This window comes from Zootoca vivipara, chromosome 13 (genome assembly GCF_965207765.1).
Source record: "Zootoca vivipara chromosome 13, rZooViv2.hap1.1, whole genome shotgun sequence".
Classification (NCBI taxonomy): domain Eukaryota; kingdom Metazoa; phylum Chordata; class Lepidosauria; order Squamata; family Lacertidae; genus Zootoca; species Zootoca vivipara.
In genome coordinates this window covers 23,222,904-23,243,693 of record NC_142596.1, presented here as the reverse complement: position 1 = coordinate 23,243,693, position 20,790 = coordinate 23,222,904, and the positions used below count along the sequence as shown (strand labels likewise).

At 43.0% G+C, this 20,790-nt stretch overlaps 1 protein-coding gene across 4 annotated transcripts in view; it reads left to right on the top strand.

Annotated features, from left to right (window-relative positions):
- The window catches only part of MCTP2 (multiple C2 and transmembrane domain containing 2), a 124,625-nt gene extending 107,624 nt beyond the window's left edge, over nt 1-17,001 (top strand). For all 4 annotated transcript variants that reach the window (XM_088656588.1, XM_035130470.3, XM_088656587.1 and 1 more), the window contains 4 exons: nt 6,887-6,996; nt 10,270-10,379; nt 11,255-11,352; nt 13,896-17,001. In XM_088656588.1, the coding sequence (XP_088512714.1) occupies nt 6,887-6,996; nt 10,270-10,379; nt 11,255-11,352; nt 13,896-13,964 (387 nt within the window). In that variant the 3' untranslated portion in view covers nt 13,965-17,001. The remainder of the gene's footprint in view (nt 1-6,886; nt 6,997-10,269; nt 10,380-11,254; nt 11,353-13,895) is intronic.
- Nucleotides 17,002-20,790: the final 3,789 nt, after the last annotated feature.

Here is a 20,790-nt window from a genome sequence, read left to right as displayed (position 1 = left end):
CCCTATGCGAATTAATGTTTTGTCCCTGCCAAGCAAAGGCAGTCTCACCTATGGCTTGTTTTAGATCAGGCATAGGCCAACTCGGCCCTCCAGATGTTTTGTGACTACAATTCCCATCATCTCTGACCACTGGTCCTGTTAGCTAGGGATAATGCGAGTTGTAGTCCCAAAACATCTGGAGAGCCGAGTTGGCCTATGACTGTTTGAGACATTTCCATTGAAGAACTTATTTCATCCATCCTTATGTATGGGGGATATTTAATATCCTATACTAAAGCTGAACAATAGGAATCCTAGGGCAGCTTACAGTGAAAATGTTAGAAAACTATAAAGCAAATATATTATAATGCATGAAACTATAAAGAAACATATTACATACCGCATACCGATTAAACAATCTAAACATTTTCATGTTGGCCGGGGAAGTTTATTTAAGCATACATTAAAAACCTGATTGCACTGATCAGTTTTCCAACTTGTTATCTAATTCGCTTGAGCTTCATCCAGACTTCCTGGGGATATGGGCAAGGGAACACCAACCCACAGTCCAGCTCCACTTACAAAACCAGAATAACTTTTTTAGCTTTGACTTCCCAAAAAGGGATAGGAGTGCCCCTTAGCTGGAGGACAGTGCTGAGTTTTCATCCATCCTATATAAAGCAGAAAATTGCATTTTAGTGTCATTTCTCATTTCCCCGATCTTAAATTTGCCTTTCTTCAGGAGACTCGAGCACAAAACCACCTGATACTGTAAAATCAGCTCTAGGAGCTTTGGATCTAAATTCAAAAGGCATTGGGGTTGTAGACCCATTGATATTGAAGGACATAACTCACTTAGCCCACTAATTTCATTGGGTCTATTCTGAGTAAAATTTAGCTGGATACAACCTATACTTTTCTTGGTGGGTGTGGCCAACTTAGCCTTGCATTGCTGATGGTTGTCTTGATCTTTCATCTACATCAAGTGGAATCAAGTGGAATTTTCTTTAATTGAGACTTGAGAAACTGTGTTTATGATAAAAAAAATCCTTTCAGTAGCACCTTAAATGTAAAGGTAAAGGGACCCCCGACCATTAGGTCCAGTCGTGACCGACTCTGGGGTTGTGCGCTCATCTCGCATTATTGGCCGAGGGAGCCGGCGTACAGCTTCCAGGTCATGTGGCCAGCATGACAAAGCCACTTCTGGCAAACCAGAGCAGCACACGGAAACGCCGTTTACCTTCCCGCTGTAGCGGTTCCTATTTATCTACTTGCATTTTGACGTGCTTTCGAACTGCTAGGTTGGCAGGAGCTGGGACCGAGCAACGAGAGCTCACCCCGTCACAGGGATTCGAACCGCTGACCTTCTGATCAGCAAGCCCTAGGCTCAGTGGTTTAACCCACAGCGCCACCTGGGTCCCTTAGAGACCAACTAAGTTTCTCATAGGTTTATGATGTCACCATGGCACACCCTGTATTGAATGATCCCTGGCTGTAGCATAACTTTTTCTTTACCAAAACAACAACAACCAAATATTGAAATCTGTTAAAACTACCATTGTGCCCTACGCTCCAACTTGAGTTGTTTGGAAGCTACTCTCAGTATGGCTCACCAAGGTCTTTGATCCATCCTGTTTTCCTGGTGGAGCCTGTACAGATAAACCCCAATTTTCTCTGCTTCCTGTTCTCCAGGGGGCTAGCTCTGCAGAGGCTCATTTTATTTATTAAATATATTTTTAGACAGCTTTGCTGGCAATATGCATAACCCTGTCTCTAGGGTCAGAGGTGCTGAAAGTGGGACCCGCTGTTGCACAATGTCACAAAACCGTGAACACCCAACGTGTTCATTGTGAGCCATTGGGTGATGGGTGCTTGACAAACGTTAGATGTTGAACATTTTGGCCTCCCTTGGGTAAGAGCTACACATCTTATTCATTTTCCAAGTTCAAGCTGAGGTGAATTACTCAGACACAAAAGCCTTTAAATTCCGACTCTGTTCAACTTTCCTCCACCCCTCCCTTAGTTCTTTTTCTCTGACATGCTTAATCTTCACCAAGACCCTCTTTTGTAGTTTTGCTTAAGCAATTAATGGAGAAGCAAGGTCTTTTCTTAGCTCAGAATATGCAGGGAAGATTTTAAGCAACACACTGATCATGTAATTAATTCTCAGTTGTAAATTCGTTTTGATGGTTTTAATGCTTTCCCAGAGGAAGGGGGCTGCTTTTATTCTACACCGAGTAGCACAGCCGGGTGAGAAACAGTTGAAGTGAGAAAGGGCCTGTGAAGGAAAAGGGGTCTCCCTCTGCTTAGTTCAGGATGAGAAGGAAAGGTTGAGAGGACAGATTTGTCATACAGGCAGGGAATTTTCGCCTTAATTTTAAACAAAGGCTTCTGAGCTCAGAGTATCAAGCACACTGATGCCCATCTGTGTGTGTTTCTTCAGTGAGCCAGTTAAAAATTGGCTTAAGAGGACCACGTTGCCAAAGAAGTCGCAATCAAAATAATAATATTCACCAAAAGAAGTGGAATGCAGAACAACTGGAGAGAAATGGATTGTTCAATACAATGCAGCCTCGAGACTCTTACCCAAATGCACATTGTGTGAAGCTGCCCTTGGATCTAGTCCAGAAGCTTCAACTAGTGCAGAATGCAGTTGACAGACTGCTCAAAGGGGCAGGTTGCTGACAATGTGCTACTCCACTGTTGACACAGCTGCACTGTTTGCTGATTTGCTATTGGGTCTGGTTCAAGGTTCTTGTGTTAATTCACAAAGCTCTAAACAAGTTGGCCCAATTATACATCTTAAGGGATGTATAATTCCTTATGCTCCCAATCACTGAGATCCTCTGATGGGGCCCTTCTTGTGGTTTCCTACACCCCTAAGGTTCAGTCAACCTTTGTTAGGAACCAAGTGTGGCAGGCCCTGCCCTGTAGAAGTCCCTACCCATAAACACTGGGCAGGATTTGTCCATGTCTTCTTTTAGAACTTCTCTGAAAACCATAATGTTGACATGCCTTTGCAATATTATTATTCTTTTCTTTTTAAGAATGCTATAATCTATGTTGTTATACTTGCATGAAAGTGCAAATTATAAATGCTTAGGTAAATTTTAAAAAATGCAGTGTGATCCAAGAAAAGACAGGCAAGTCCATAGGCTTAAACTTTCCCTTGCCTAATCACGTACAAATATGAGACTTGTGTCCAATTTTAAAAGTGTATGAGAGACAGATCTTCAGTCTTGCAGCTTATATCATTGCAGTCCATTTCCAAAACTCCTTTCTCCCCACCTGGGCTCCCATACTGGAAATGAACCCAAGTAGGAAATAAATTCCTGGATCATGCGACTAGACTGTGGGTAACCATTCAGCCTTACCACCATGCACATGCCCATTTCTTCTTTAAATTAGACCCTACCTATCTACCCATCCATTCCCCACTTTATGTGTGTTCAGGACAGACACAGAACTATACAGAAAAATTCTTCCTCTGTCTGTCCAGTTCTCTGCTCATTTGAGGGTTAAAGGGGAAACAGGCAGTTATACTGAGTCAAGAGGATAGCATTGGACATTGGACAGCTCCAAAGGGCCCTGCCAAGGTTTTACTGCAGGGAACTAGAGCTAATTGAAATGTTATGTTGGCTGATCAGCTCCACCCTCCATGGAGAAATTGGATGGCTGATTTAGAATAGAATAGAGTAGAATAGAATAGAGTAGAATAGAATAGAATAGTAATTTATTCGCCAAGTACTTACATACTTGGAATTTGCTTTGGCTAATTTTACAATGTAAACGTACTTTATACAAAATATCTGCTAAATATCTGTGTGAGGATCGGAGTGTGCAGAACACTATTTCAAGCAAAGAGGAGCACCCCGACTGCACCAGGAGTTTTTGCCTTCTGTCCCTGTAGTGACTTCAGAACAGGTTGAGGTGATTGTTGGTGCCTCTGGCGCCGAGTGAATGGCACTCACTTTGCTTTGTAGCCTTTGATTTCTGCGTACTGAAATTTGCTGTGCAGAGTGTCTTGTAAATCTAGTTAGAGAGTAGACTTTACTGGTTGCAATCACTCTCATACACAGAGTAAGAAAATGAAAAAAAAAAGTTTTTTATAGGAAATATATAACTTGGATATAACAGTTTCTAGGTCTAAGCTAACTAAGTCATATGGTGAAGACAAAGACAGCCACGAGTGCTCCTTTGTTCTCCATGGATAGATCCAAGGTGACCTCTCATTCTGAGGTCTGAGAGAGGACTGTGAGAGAAGAAGTTGTACATAGGATGCAATACAAGATGCAACAGTCTAACTTTTAAAGGATAGAGAGGTCAGCACAGGAGTCAAAGGTACAGATATTCTGGTAATCTCTTACTTTATCTTTCCTAACCCTGTGCAAACCCTCTTCCATAAGCTGAGTTGCACCCAGATTTCCAGCACTGTGAGTCTGGGCAGCAAGGTACTGCAAAAGAATTCATCCTCTGAGTCAGAGGATAGTGGCAGGGCTGTGTCCTCTGGCTCCAAGGGCCTGTGGGAAGTGATCTGAACTTCTTCCTCCATGCACTGCAATTCTTCCTAGTAATGGGTTGTGGCGCTGACATGTCTAGGCTCCTTCTTTAATGGTCTGTAAAACTGAGTCAGACCATCTAGCTCAAAACCACTGAGCCTAGGGCTTGCTGATCAGAAGGTCGGCAGTTCAAATCCCTGTGACGGGGTGAGCTCCTGTTGCTTGGTCCCAGCTCCTGCCAACCTAGCAGTTTGAAAGCACATCAAAGTGCAAGTAGATAAATAGGAACCACTACAGCGGGAAGGTAAACGGCGTTTCCATGTGCTGCTCTGGTTTGCCAGAAGCGGCTTTGTCATGCTGGCCATATGACCTGGAAGCTATACGCCGGCTCCCTCGGCCAATAATGCGAGATGAGCGCGCAACCCCAGAGTCGATCACGACTGGACCTAATGGTCAGGGGACCCTTTACCTTTAAAACTGAGTCAGACCATCTAGCTCAGTATTGTCTACACTGGCTTGCAGCAGCTGTCCAAGATTTCACACAGGATTCTCACACAGCTGTACCTGGAGATGCCGTAAATTGAATCTGGGACCTTCTGCATGCAAGGCAGATGTTCTGCTACCTAGCCATGGTCCTTCTCCACAATGTGTAAATATATTTATGCTAGATAGCTTCAGACTTTCTAACTGTGAGTGGTCATGTGGAAAGAGACCAAAGAGGGGGTTTTTGTGTATGAAATATATATATATATTTCTAGCCCCTAGACCAGAGCTTTCCAAACTTTTCATGTTGGTGACACACTTTTTAGACATGCATCATTTCTTGACATAGTAATTCCATTTCATTAGCAAACCAGAGGTTAAACTAATCCCTTTCCAGTCCCGGAAGAAGCGAAGCTCGGGGAGCATTCGTGTGACACACCTACACACTGCAGCCAACACACTAATATGTCATGACACACAGTTTGGAAATCTTCGCCCTGACCTCTCCTAGGAGAGCAGACTGGTCATGTAAGAATACAGTAGTTTCCTACCACTGATAAATTATAGTTTAGCCAGAAACTAACCCAGATTAACCAGCAGTCCACTCATTTGTTCACTGGATTTCTTAGCCCTTGTTATGTTATAAACAGATTGATAGAGATAGATGTAGATTCATATGGCTATTAATATAGATATGGACCCCCATATGACTCTTAGGATGTCCTTCAGCATAAACCGGTGACTTCATTTTAACTTGATCTCTTGAGTCGCAGGCAGTCCAGATAGTCTGCAACGAGAAGATTTAATGTTGTGTTTGCTAAAGTGTGTCATCACCACATTTTTGTAGCACAATCTAAGATGTGTAAACAAAGTCAGCAGGATGCATATCCAGCTGCCAGATGATATTCTTCACAGTTCCAGGTTGCAAGAACAGGCTTGCCCTGGAATATCTTGGTATTGTGTGTATGTGTTTTAAATTATCTTGCCACAAAGAATTGCCCAGAAGTTAGAGAGAGCCAGGCAAAGCACTGGATGACCCTGCTAGATTTATAAGCACAGGCCTCACTGTCCCTCCTTGGAAGCAGTGTGCTGTAACCTGTGCCAACGCAGGAGAAGGTTACATGGAGCTACATGCTGGCAAACCCATGTGTCCAAACCTGTGTATGCAGAGATAACATCTGGGGAGGGAAGCATTTGTAGGGAACAAACAATGATTGGGAGGGTTAAGCATCCCCGTCCATCTGCTGATTTTTCTTTGCTATGTGCCCTTTCCCCACATTTGTCTTATGGGGAAAACACGTGGATGAGCAGCCTGTGTTTGCCTTGTAGCGTATAGTTTTGAGGTAGCCAGTGTTGTGTCCTGGGTGACAATTCCCATCGTCCCTGACCAGCCGGAGCTGATGGGAATTGTAGCCTGCCACATCTAGAGGACACCATATTGCCAGTCCTTGGTTTATTTCCATCCTCAGTGACATGGCTATGTGGATTGAGGCTGATGGAAGTTGTAGTTCAAAACATCTAGAGGGGCCCCAGGTTGGGGGAGCCTGTTTCAAAGGATATGGATTTCTGAAAACTGTGCTGTATTTTGCCTTTCTTATAAGCAGCTTTGCAGTTCCAAGAACTTTCAAATGACCTGAAGGAACCTTCCACCAAAGTGCTAAAAGCAGAAATGTAGGTTTTTGTTGTTTTAAGTCTTGAAATAGAATATTCATAATGAATACCATAGGTTTCCAGGTTACCTCTCCAGACGGTTTGAGTGCCTGAATTTCAAACTTTGCAGTGCTGAAAGATATTACCAAACATCTTACAATAATCTTCCTACAACCCTCATTGTCTGGGACAATTTTAGGACATATAAACCTTATGCATTTGTGTTTTTCTTTTCTCCCCCACCCCCTTGCCTTTTTTTACCTTAATCCTCCCAGGAATCTGAGAAAAAAGGCTTGATAGAAAGAATCCACATGGTTCAAGACATTGTTATAACAGTCCAAACACTTTTGGAGGAAATCGCATCTTTTGCAGAGAGGATAAAGAAGTAAGTGAAAGTGTTGGTCCCATGCTCTGAAATGTTTCTGAATGCCATGACTGAAAACACCAGGCAAAAGATTGAACTGGGAAGTGCTGGAAGCAAACCTCAAATGGCAGAAAGGTCATTTATTACACTGTGTTTTCAGTTCACTGGTGACGGCACCCATCATTGTAGCAATTCATTCATTTCTCTTTCGGTCTCTTTCATGCAAATTATGCATGGAAGCTTCTGAAAAAGCATGCTTTGGTTTATCTCTGGACATTGTTTCCAGCCTCTCTGGAAACTTTTTGAGGATTTTCCAAAACTACTTCTCTCTCCCTTGCCCCCAGCAGAGAAGCACAAAATGATAAATCAGTAAGCTCCAACATTGCCTTCTTTGCCTCATCACTATCAATAGGGGAAGCTGATCTCAGTATGTCATGTGTGTTCACTGGCACCACCTTAGCTCTGCAAATCTCATCCATCTCATCCTCTGTAAAAATACCCCGATCCAGAAGCAACTAAAAGCTTTATTTGGGAAACTAAGACAGGGCAGAGTCCCTTGGACTGATTTCAGGATAGTTCAGATGAACTGAGAAACAAAATTATTGTTTTGTGCTTCTGAAATACGGTCTCATGCCTGCACAGAAGCCTCCATGCCTGGTTCTTAACAGTGACATCCCTCTGACCTCCCCTTGTGTTTCTGTGTTACTATTAAACTACTGAGCCCTACTGGAAATGGGAAACAGAAGAAGTGTCCTGCTGATTCAAGCCAAACGCCCAGCCTATTAAGTCCAGCATTCTGTTTGCATAGTGACAAACCATATGCCCCTGGGAAACCCACAAGCAGGACTTAAGTGCAACAGCATGTGATTTCCAGCCAGCAACTTGTAATCAGAGGCATGCTTCCTCCAACAGCGGAGGCAGAACATAGCAATCATGCCTAGTAGCTATGCATAGCCTTATCCTCCACAAATGTGTCTTACTGTATCTTCTTTTAAAGCCTTCTAAGTTGATGACCATCAAGTTGGGAGGAAGAGTGAAAAGCCAGTAACCTTTGTTGCCTTTTAGTTACATCTACTAATTTGCTTTAATCCAGGGAAGAGGAACCTGGGGCTCTCCAGATGTTGCTGGACTACAAACTCCCATCATCACTGACCATTGGCATTACTGGATAGAGCTGGTGGGAGTTGGACTCCAGCCATATTTGGAGGGCTATGGATTGTCCACCCCTGTTTTAATTCTTTACATTTGTACCATCCCACATACCTTCCAAGGATCTCAGAGCATCTTATGTATGGTTCCCACCCAGACTGCCATCCTACCAACTTACAGCTTCCAGTCCTGCTTAGCTTCAGTGGCAAAACTGGGCCACACTCTGGCATGGCTTATCCCCCCAAGAAGCAAAGAGTAATTACATCTTCTCTCTCTCCCATGCACTGGCACAACTGTGTGACCTTCCTCTTTGAAACACACAAATTGAGGCTTGTCAACAGTTCCGCTCTTTAAAAGAACAGCCGTGTGGGGTCTAAAAATGCAACAGATCCATGTGTGTTGTTATTCTGCAACATCTGTCCCAGCTGTGCGGGAAATGGCCAAGGGATGGCCTTGCCTGTGAACAGAGGGCTGTGTTCTCCTTGCAGCTGGATGGCAGGAAGGCTTGGGACGCCGGGTGACCCATATTCATTTTGATTACAATGATCCCTAAGAACTCACTGGGGCATTAGTATGGCTGCCATCTCTAATCCTCCAGGAATCCCATTGTAACTCAATATTAAAGCTGCTAGGGACTAAGAGGGAAGGGGGGGAAGTCCACCAGTGTGGTTTTAGCGAGTGTCATGACGGTTTGGATAAGCGCTTCCATCTGCATAACCCTTCCTATCAAAGGGATCTTTAAATAGCTCTGTTCTGTTGGGGTTGGCAGACTTAAAAATATTTTCCATGTGGTTGTGGGCAAGTACGCTTTACCCCCTGCTTCAATTCAAATTGTAAGGCCTTCCTTGAAGCTGAGAGAGGCATTATTTCCTCTCAGCCCCCCCCCCAATACTTCCTTAAACAAAAAAAGAAATCAATAAAGACAAAGTGTTCTTCATGACTCAATTGGTGCTCCTCCATTTCAGCACATCTGATTGCACCAGCATCAGGCTTTGAAGACGTTTACATTGCATCCCTGCCTGGCTCTTGGGACTCTCCCTAGGAAATTTCCCCCTCCCCAAAATACACCTCTCAGCAGGCTCTCCCTACACCAACCTTTGACCCTCCAGCTGTTGCTGAACCACAACTCCCATCATCACTGACTGTTGGCCACACTGGCTGGGGCTAATGGGAGCTAGACCCCAGCTGTATCTGGGGGGCCCATATAGTCCAGCATCCTGTTCTCACAGTGGCCTATCAGATTCCCTAATGGGAAGCTCACAAACAGAACCTGAGCACAACAGCGCCCCTCTTGCAATTCCCAGCCATTGGTATTCAGAGGTTGCTCCGCCCCATGACACTAAAGCTAGCATATTCCTATCATGGCTCCATAAATATATCTGCCCCCCTTTGTAAGGCCTTGGTTGTGCTTTTACCCCCAGACCAAGTGCCACACATCAAAGCAACTCTCATGGAAACTGATAGAAGCAGGATCTCCTTCAATTTCCAGCAGGGCTTTTTCACTTAGCTGCTATTGTGGGGTGAAAACAAAGGGTCAATTCCTCTAAGAAAATTCATTTTAAGGGATGGGTTTGCCCTCCTGGCAGCAGTTTTCACTACCAGTAGTAGATTGGCGCCTGCGGAAGCCAATGGAGAAGTCATCTCCATCAGAGTTGTGTGCTCATGCTCATGCTTTGATGAGTACACAATTAGACTGCTTGGGGTGGGGGAGAGATAACATTGAAGGTGCACATGAGGATGGCGCTTTTCCTAGGAAAGTGAAGGTGTTACTTCATGCTTGTTTACTAGGCCATACCTGGAGATGGCAGGGACTTTTCATAGAGGCAGCTATAACAACTAAATTTAGCCCAAATGTGTGAACTGGCCTTGTGTTTGAGTCTGCATGTGGTGCTGTTATTTGTGGTGGCCTGTTCACATCTGCACGTCTTTGAGCAAAGTTCTAACATGTGCGATTCAGCTGTATATCTCATTGGTTTCCAAGGAAATGAAAGTCGGAACATGTAGCCTTCACTTGTGCATTCCAGTGGCATTCTCTTGTTGAATGGAATGCCATTCGAGCCATGGTTGCATTTGCAAAATGTGAAATATCTGTGAATACTAAACAACAAACTTATCTCTTCTTGATTTCCCCCTGATTTTCCACAGCACGTTCAACTGGACTGTTCCTTTCCTCTCTAGCCTGGCCTGTTTAGTCCTTGCAGTAGTCATGATCACCCTATATTACATACCACTAAGGTACATCGTTTTAATCTGGGGTAAGTTGGTCATCATACATTTAAAGCACTATGGTACCACTCTGAAGAGTCATGCTCTGGGAGCTGTAGTTTGTAAGAGTGCTATGAGTTGGTAGGAGGCCCTTATTCCCCTCACAGACCTACTCTTCCCAGAGTTCCATGGAAAGAGGGACTGATTGTTAAACCACTCTGGAAATTGTAGCTCTGTATGTTGTCACTGAAATACGCAGTTTTGTGCAGTTTCCCCTTGTATATATGTGGTTTTGTGTACCTTATTTGGGTTAGAAAACCCCATCACAAATTCAAAGATGTGTAAATTTTGAAGGATAACTGTATTTCAATTCGTATTTGGACATTGCAAAGTAGGTAGGTCTGCATTAAAAATGTGAATCAAACTGAATTCCTGCCCCCATCCTTGTCAATTATGAATGGCCTATGAATTTAAGTTACCACTCTCCCTAATGAGAATGCACAGAATGGAAGGGGACACTCACAACTTGGTATATTTTGCAATGGGTCATCTCCTCCCCAAGGCCAAAATGTAGCTAGAAATGCCACCCTTAAGTTCTGAGTGATGGCTGTTCTTGCTTCTCTGCTCCCCCCCTTTTTAAACAATGGGACTTTTCATTGCCGAGACAAGCCGGCTTGCTTTGTAATAAACCTCCCACCACTTCCTTTAAGGAAAGATGTTTGTGAATGATTCCACATGACAGCAACACGTGTCTAGCTTGTCTGTATTTTCGCACTAATTTTTTCTTGTTAAACTCCTCCCCACTTTCCTGCCTGAGCAAGTAAGGCCTTTTATATAGTGTGATGTGTCTGTTTTTTCACTGCCTTTTTTTAAAAAAATAAAAAACCACACACACCATGTTTTATGTTGGTGTTTTCATTTGCAGGCATAAATAAATTTACTAAGAAGCTTAGAAACCCTTATGCCATTGACAATAATGAGTTGCTCGACTTCCTCTCCAGGGTGCCATCTGATGTTCAAAGGGTAAGTAATGAATGGTTGCGTCTAACAGAGACAACAGCCCAGAGAGCCACCAGGTGCAGCGTTGGAGGAACACACGGAAGGGGCATTTGGGCTAGTGGAGATAAGGCATCTGAAGAAACCATAAACCAGGGTGGGAAGGGAGAGGAGGAGGCGGACGCAGGAAAAGGGAGGGATGAAAACCCAAATGGAAAGGAATTGTATCCCCCAAAGCGCTCTCTTTCTAAAACGGTCACAGACCCACTTCTCCCAGCCACCTTTGCTCTGATTTTAACATTATTTCATTTGGGCTTCCCACGCTCGAAGCGCCTGCCTCACTCTGTGTCATGGGCAGGGCAGCCCTGAACTGGTGTCTGAACGGTACAGCAAGACTTTACAAAAGTATTGACCCTTGGATGCTGTTTAAGTTCTGCTTTAAGCAGCAACACATCTCTGGCTCCCTGTTTGTTTTAAAAGGCATGTGAACTTGACATCCTTCATGCCATTTGATGAACAGCTCTTGACCAGAAGCATATCAAGGTCCAACAGGGTAGTCATTAGAGGAAACCCTCTGGGCTGACAGAATCCCACTTTATCTTTGTTTGCTTCTGCCCAGTCTACAAAGTCATTAAGCTTAAGTGTATTTTCTGCTCTCGCTGTCTGCACCAGTTCTTTCTTGTATAAGATGCAGGATTTGTCCTGGCGGCACGCATTAATATTTATATACAGAAATAAGTTGGCTTTCTGTTTAGGTTGCATTTCAGGTTTTGCAATTTATGAATTCTGCTTGAGTGGTTTCTGTTATCCTTGGTGGCCTTTGAGCAGGGGCAGTGAACCTCAGACCCGGGGGCCAAATGTGGCCCTCCAGGCCCCTTTATCTACCCATTTCCCCCAAAGCTTGGAATTCTTGCAATAAGGATGAGGAAATTCACTGGCAAGTGTGTGATAACTTTTGCCCTCATGCATGCAGCATCATCTAAACTCCCCACCAACAAATCAGAATGAATATTCAATAAACAGGTCATCTAGAAGCACCCTAACAGAGGCAGACAGTTTACCATTGCCTACCTTTTAGAAGACATCGGAAGGCAGCCCTGTTTAGGGAAGTTTTTAATGTTTGATGCTTAACTGTGTTTTTAATACTCTGCTGGGAGCTGCCCAGAGTGGCTGGGGCAACCCAGCCAGATGGGTAACATATTGTTGTTGTTACCTGGTATTGTTGCATACATTTCTTAATCCTTCCACAAACACAATGTTTTGTGGTGGTTCTGTTTTTGGTTTGTTTTTGTTTTTTAAAGTGTGGAGCTGGATTGAGGAAGATGTCATTATTGTGTTTTGACCTGGATAAATTCTAGATCAGTAGCTGTGTAAGTCTGTCGCTGATGCATAAGACAGAGAGTCTCGTGACACGTTAATTTAAATGCCAATACACTTATTTTTTGGAGGAGGTTTTGTACGCAGAGGACCACTTCATGAAATGCATGAAGCTAAATATGCATTGACTCAGGTCCAACTAGGTTTGGGAATTGTTTTGCAAGGTGAGACTTCCGGGTATAGTAATAATAATAAATGAATGAATGAATGTGAATTTTAAAGAGAGCGATTGTACGCTTTGAGAGGGACACAAGTCAATTTGTCAGAGTGAACAAGGTCCAGTCACAAAGGGTCAACAGGACCGGGAACATCCAAGTTTAGATAAAGTTTGGCTTTACTGTGTCAAACCAAAACTAACTTGCGACCTTGTGGCTTGCATTTAATGAAATAAGGTTTTGTTCAAACATCTTGCTTTGGGTTTACTTTATTGTTATTGTTGAATATGTTTACTGGCTGAGAGTGATATTCAACCAAATCATTGTGCGAGTGCAAAGATTATCGCTAGCACTAATGGATCCCACTCTGCACCCCCACATGTGTGCCCTGCACCATCCGCAAATCTGCTCTGTGGGTTGGGGGAACCCCCAGAACAGATTTAGGGGGCATACAGGGGAAGGAGAAGGGAAGAAAGTTCCATTGCACAGCAATAATTCCTTGTGCTGATGGAATACTTCCCTTAGCACTGCTTTGAATACAGCTGTTTCTCCATAATGGATGGAAGCAAATAAGAAATGATAATTTTAGACACTATGTTGAGTATTGTAAACAAATGTAGACACTATGTTCTCCAAATTGTGAAAGAACTACACACTTACCACATGACATGGTGGGAGGGGGGGGGGTCCCATTCCTTCATCAAACTCCATGAAAGAGAACTAAAAATAAATGGAACTAGGCCTTTTCTGCCAAATGCCAAAGTCAGGTGGAAGACCCTTCTCCCCGCCTCCCTCTCAGTTGCATCTCATTAGGACAAAAAAAATCTGGTTTTAATATTTTGGTTTTCAAGAAATGATGCATGACTTCTCAAATCCTTCCTGCAATTAATCCCCCATGTTACTGTGTTTAGAAAATGATTCATTACTTTTGAACCTTCCTTAGTTTTTCCCTCGGCTTTTCCTTGGGGAGCCATTAATGTGCCGCAGAGTGAGCTTGGGTTACCTTGTTGCAAACGTGACGTCTGTTTGTTTTTACAGGTGCAACGTGCTGAATTGAAACCATACAGTGGCTCTAGTCCCATTAGGAAGAAACGGAGCGCTCTGTAGGATATGAAGCTTGGAATGCGTCATGCGTGAACACATATAGACAGACGCACTCCATTGCAAATGTACACACAGCGTCTCCCCTGCCCTCTTCTGATCAGTCCAGTGCTGTGGTCCCTGCCTTGTGTCCAAGATGTTTCGTCTGCAAGACATGCACCAACATATATAGATATACATATATATCCCGTGTGTCTGACTCTTTTTCCCAGCACATTGATATGCCCCCGTAAGAACCAAATGAGAACTGTAGAAGCTGGAATGGCTTTCAGTGTGGATTTTGGAGTCGAAACCATACAAGGGACTTCCTCTGATTTTTGTATCATAGAAAAAAACCATCTCTCTCTTTTTGCTTCACACAGCAGATCAACAAAGCTGATATGAGCTGTTTTGGATTACTTTACTTTTTAAAACATATCTAGCAGATTGGCATCGAGACGGAAGAAAAGAGTCATTGTTAGGCCAAATGACAGTGTGTAGATGGTATTCAACTGTCAATTAGTGAGTCTTTGATGCCCAACTTCGGCTTTAAGCAATGTACAGTTTGAAAAATTGTTCTGTCATAATTACGAGAAATTGCTTAGTGTGTAGCAGTCTCGATTTTTCTCACCCAGCAGTTGCTGCTGATGTTTATTCATTATAAACTGTTTGTACCTGCTGCTGTTCTTGGGAGGAGTCTGTTGCTGGCAAAAGACTTCCTTCAATCAGCCACTCAACAGGAATACCAGAACCAAATCTTCTCTGGACCCTATGGATTTCTGATTTTACCTTCTAGAATTCCATCTTATCGGACTCTTTGTCCCTTCCCTCCACACCTTAATCTAAAGACTTGCCAACACTACATATGCAAAGTATTTTTATAACCTTATATGCATTGATTTGCATCATGCCAAAGGAAATGCTATAACAAAAATGCCTGTGATTTATTTTTTTTAAATGAGCTATTTTAAAAATGTGCAATCTGGACGATGGTTGTGTTGCATTATACATTTCTAGTTGCATTTAGAGGACTGAAGTGACATTTGAGTTCTAGTCTGTCTTGCAAACAGGGGGAATTATGCTTGAAAAGCGGCAGAGAAGAGAACGTGGTTGTGGAATCCAGAGTTGTGTGTGTTCATCAAATCCCCTGAACATATTTTAGTTGTTCCTTTGATGCCACGCATTGGTCAAGAGTGGAGACAGTGAAACTTTTCCAGCTAGTGGGCTGGATTCTCTGGTCACTCAGCACCCACAGATCATTTTGAAAGGTGGGCAGGGCTGCAGAACCTGGCAATCACCATGATGTTAGGTGGAGTGCTTCCATTTGTCAAGCTGCATGGGCAAAGGCACTGATGACCAGCTGATTGGCAGAGCTCTGTAAGGACCACTGATCAGACTGCAAACCCTACTTCCTTTGCCCACACAGTTTGACTTCAAATCATGCAGGTAAAGGCACCTGGCTTTGCAACCACTGGCAGTCAGTAGATCAGCGGTGCCTCCAAGTCCTGTTTTTGGTAGGAGGCAAATTCTTTACCTGACCGAAACCTGATCATAAGACATTAGGTGTAAGACAGGTGACCATGGTTGGAGAAAAAAAGCATTGTGGGTGAATTAGGACCCCCTGCTGGGCTTATTAGGCTCATAGGCTGAAGGTTCCCAATTGCTGGTTCCCAACAGCAGCCTTTTCCACTCTTGGATGGGTCCCAGGTGTTGTTAAACTACAAACCCCTGCTAGAATTGCCCAAGGACAATGGGAGTTGTAGTCCAGTAATTGAGGAGTGTGGTTAAGGAAGGCAAATCTAGAGAGAGGCACAATTCTTGTTCTTGCTTTGTATATGAAAAGGCTATACAGTGGTACCTCGGTTTAAGAACACCATTGGTTCCGGAAGTCTGTACTTAACCTGAAGCGTACTTAATCTGAAGCGAACTTTCCCATTGAAAGTAATGGAAAGTGGATTAATCCGTTCCAAAGCGAACGTAAACCGAAGTATGACTGTAATGATTCAGTTCCCAGGGAAGCCTTATCCTTCAAGAGGAAAGGCAAGAGGGAACATAACTTTTTTAAAAGTTGTTTAAAAAAACAAACAAACAAAGAACTCTGGTGGGGATGGGGGTGGAAATGGATTCCGTTTGCAATTAAAGGTGAACCTACCTAATGTGCAATTTCTAAAACAATATGCATACTGAAACACAAGCAGCTTTCAGAATGTGCATTCCTCTGACTACAAAAATGCATATATTAGGGGAAGGTGGGCACACAAGTGCATATATTAATGAAAATAATATACAAAATGCCTTATACTGGGGGAAATTGTTTGGGAACACGTGTATATTTGTCAAAACTGCATAGTAAAATGTGTATGTGTATATATTAGGAGAAGCACTGGTGAGTTTTCATAAGGTTTTTTTTTAAAAAAAATTGCAAATTGCTGCTGAAATGTGGAAAACAGAATTTAAGATGGTTAAAGCGAGAAAACCAGGATCAACGGATTTTTTTGCATTCCTACAAATGAGACGGCTAGTGTGGAATGTAATATCGTTTATGCCCAATTTGCGGGTTTCTCCCTGACTAGCTTTGGAATACTGGTCTAAATGGGTCTTTCTCTGATCCTGCAAGCCAATTCTTACATCCTTAAATTCATAGGAAGCATCAGAGTGAACCAGGAGGAGGAACATCACATTGGGATGAGGACAACTCTGGAAAGTTTCTTAGCAGAGGATGATGGAGTTCCTTCAATTGATCCAAGACTGGTTCACTGAAAGCGGGGGGGGGGGCGTGTTACAAAGACAGCAGGGCTCCAAATCCATATCTGAGAACATTTTTGCCTTGGATAGAAATATCCTGGGTTTCGATATCCATTTGTTCCTCCTAGACCCACATGCATAATGCATGCCATGAAAATTCATACCAGATCACTTGACGTTGGATCCACTTGCTTTCCATCAGATGTGTCCAGTTACTTTGAGCAGCTTTCTGTGGGTTTGGGAGATTCATTTTGATGGCAGAAAACATTTTGATGGCACAATAAATATCAACGTGGAATATATTTTATTTCAAAGTAAAGGGTCTTCTTCTTCTTCTTCTTCTTCGCACGAGGAAAGGGTTTTATTTATCCAAATCCAGCCAAGATGTGTGTATTTGTGTGTTTGCCTCTATATCTGTGTTCACATGTAATCTGATCCAGTAGTGCCTTATGGGGGAGAAGCAGAACATGTATGGCTTACCCATTGACTTCAGTAGAGGACCGTTTTCCATTTGTATTCCACTGAAGTGAACGGAAAAGGCTACTGAAATGCAATGTGAGGGTAAAACAAATGTAATAATCCTCAGAGAGAGAATATGCATGGGAAAATATGGGCCTTTTCAGACTGGGGGCAAAAATTGAAATGCAGTGTTCAAAAATTCATTTTGAAAAATCCCAAAGCAGCATGAGGGTGAGGGAGTTGCAAACAGGATGCAACCTAAGACATGCCAGTCTAAACATCAAGGAGACAGAGAAGTAAGCTGGTGGGTTAAATGGACAGGGATAGTCCAAGAACGTGGAGGTCCCTCACTCATATCGGCCTTAAATCATGCATACCCATCTTATTCAAGATGAGTTGCACAGAAACTTCCAACAGGGGAAGACCTATAGCCATGGTGATAATTCTTCACACATTTGAAAGAATTGTCATTGGCAATTTTTGTGGATGTCTACTGCAGTTCAGTACTTCTGAATCCGGCTCAAAAACTGTGGCATCCATATTAAAGGTCTGCCATTTTTTTTGGACAGATCTGTGGAGTGTTCCACCTGCAACACAATGTTTTTTCTTCTTTTCCTACATTCTTGAGATGTTTGTGTCCTTGCAAAACCTTGATGTGAAAATGTTTATCTTTTGGCATCTCTTCAAATCCCATCATGTGCAGAGATAAATACTGCAAGCGCGTGCCATACTGCGGATATATTTGTACAACTACGCAGCCCATGATAGAGTAAACGCCACCAGAATGGCAACAACCAGGACTACAAATCCCACGGTGCATTGTGCTCTCACATAACATCCAACTGACAACCTCGAAGGAAAGGTACTGAAATAGAAGCAGTGAAAATTTGAAAAGGCAGAAAGAAATATCGATGGAGTTCAGCTAAAATTTGAATGGCTACTGCTAAATTTGCTTATTGTGGTTTGGAAGGCTATGCTGAGAGAAGTTTGATGGTGGCATCCCAGGTGACAATTTTTGAGAAGCCTAAATTTGGTCTGCTCTCCAGGCACACTTTTAAAATGTGCTGAACTGCGGGGAACATTTTTTTCAGCAATTTTTTCCCAAAGAGCACCTGTGCAACGAAACAGCAATGTCCTCAGAGGCATCACACGGTGGCAAGTTCAACTGTCATATGGTTTAAGCCTTGCTTTGATCATAATCCTCTCCCCTTCTTCCGCTTTCTCTCTCTTATCCCACCCACCAATATGTCTTAAGATCCCTTGGGCACATCTCAAACAGAGCAAGCTGCTTTCTAAGAAACAGAAAAGACTGGGGGTTTGTGTGTGAGTAAGGTGGAAAAGGAAGAGAGGGGGGGGGTTGGTTTCCTACCATTCCTGGCAGTGGATGACTTTACTGAAAGTCAAAGCCATCGGCTCACATTTATCACTGCCAGTCTTCCTCTGCATATTTTTTTTGGGGGGGGGAGGGGGGTCTTCGCCATGCACTGTTAACGGTGATTGTCATGTAATTAAATCACTGCTCATCACGAGAGCCTATTTTTATGCTGAGATAAGCATCAGAAGTCTGTAGCAGCGTCCCCCAGATCAATAAAGATGTTCCCTGTAGGATTACAAATAGACTGGGGTTGCGCAGGGCACTAGAATTAATTAGAAATTATTTCTCTTTTTCTTCCCCCCCACTTTCTACTTTCAATACATTTTTAATTGTTTATCCATTTTCAATGGTCCTTTAGGGAAAAAATCCTCTCCTTTAGTTCTTGGTAGTGATTTTTTGCCTATGGTATGCTAGGCCCTGGGCATTTTCTTGTCCAGGTTGGGGCAAAGTTCAGTCCAGTGAAAAAAGATGCGAGTAGATGATAAAGTCAACAGTGGTGGCTGCTGTCTCCTAAAGTTGAAGATCCCAAGCCATGCCCACCAATCAAAGCTCCACCTCCTTCCTTTGTCCCAGCCTCCCCTTGGAAGCTTCTCTAATCAGCCTTGCTTACAGTCCCATCTACCATATCTGCAGAACAGGCCTTTTCAGCAGTGGCTCCCTGTTTGTGGAATGTTCTCCCCAGGGAGGTTCGCCGGGTGCCTTCATTATACATCTTTAGGCACCAGGCAAAATTTTCCTCTTTAACCAGGCCTTTAGCTGATTGACATCTAATGTCCATTTAAAATGTGTTGGAGAGGGGGGAGGTTATCGGAGGTTGTTTTTGGTTTTGTTTTGACATACTTCATGTTTTTATATTGTGATTTATGTTGTAACCGCCCTGAGACCTGTGGGTATATGGTGGTATACAAATTTTAATAAATAAATACATAAATACATAAATACATAAATACATAAATAATAAGTAGTAGTAGTAGTAGTAGTAATACCCCCACATAGCATCCAGCTTGCAGGATTTGCAAAGGCTGCCAATCTGCTCCTGGAACAAGTTCAAGGTGTCGATACTAACATATAAGGCCAGGTTACCTGAGAGACCACTTTATCCCTTATACACCCAATAGGTAGTTGTGGTCTATTTATATTAATTAATTTATGTATATCTTACCTTTCATCTCATTCCATAGCAGTACAAAAATACATAACATCACAAAGCCACGAAAACCATGAAATAAAGGGGAAATTAGCAACACAATTCTATTAATTGTTGCAAAAATCATCTTTGGATGGAGGACAGTAGAGGAATTTTATTCATCATCATCAAATGCTCGCGGGTTGAAGTCGGGTTGAGTGTCATCAGCATACTGGCAACACTTTGCTCCAAATCTAATGTGCACTCCCAATTTCTTCTTCTTCTTCTTCTTCTTCTTCACCGCATCTGTCTGCCTGCTGAGGTCAAACTATTGGAAGGTTATGCCACCTGCTGTTGCTGTACAGACCAATATGGGAGAGACACCCTTGCCCCAGTAAAATAGCCCCGCCCCCCAGTTGATGGTCATTGCCATTCAAATGGTGTGCCATGCCTTGTGATTGATTATATGGGGCGGGCCTTACCTGCCCCTCCCAATATTATATTCAAGTTTGAACCCCTGGGGAGAGACATGTTTTGTTGCAGATGAAGGTGTCTGGCTGTACGGCTACAGATAATAATAATAATAATAATAATATTAATAATATTAATAAAAATAATAATTTTATTTATACCCCGCCCTCCCCAGTGAGAGCTGGGCTCAGGGCGGCTGACATCAATAAAGTTACAATAAAATGTAAAAGAAAGAAAAACAATTGATTAAAATGCAGATTAAAATACAATTTAGATTTATTTTATTTTTTAAAATGCAGCCTCATTTTAAAATGGCCCAAATCAAAACCCAAAGGCCAGGCGGAACAGCTCCGTCTTGCAGGCCCTGCGGAAAGATGTCAAATCCTGCAGGGCCCTGGTCGCCTGTGAGAGAGCGTTCCACCAAGTCAGGGCCAATACTGAAAAGGCCCTGGTCCTAGTTGAGGCCAATCTAGCCACCTTATGGCTCGGGATGGAGATGCACCACATCTCCTTGTCTCCGTCTCCTTGCGCTCCTCCCAGTGGCCATTCCTCCTCTTGTCACTTACATGACCTGACTGTCGGTTTGAATCCGCATGATGGGGTGAGTTCCTGTTGCTCTGTCTCAGCTCCTGCCACCTTAGCAGTTCAAAAGCACACCAGTGCAAGTAGATAAATAG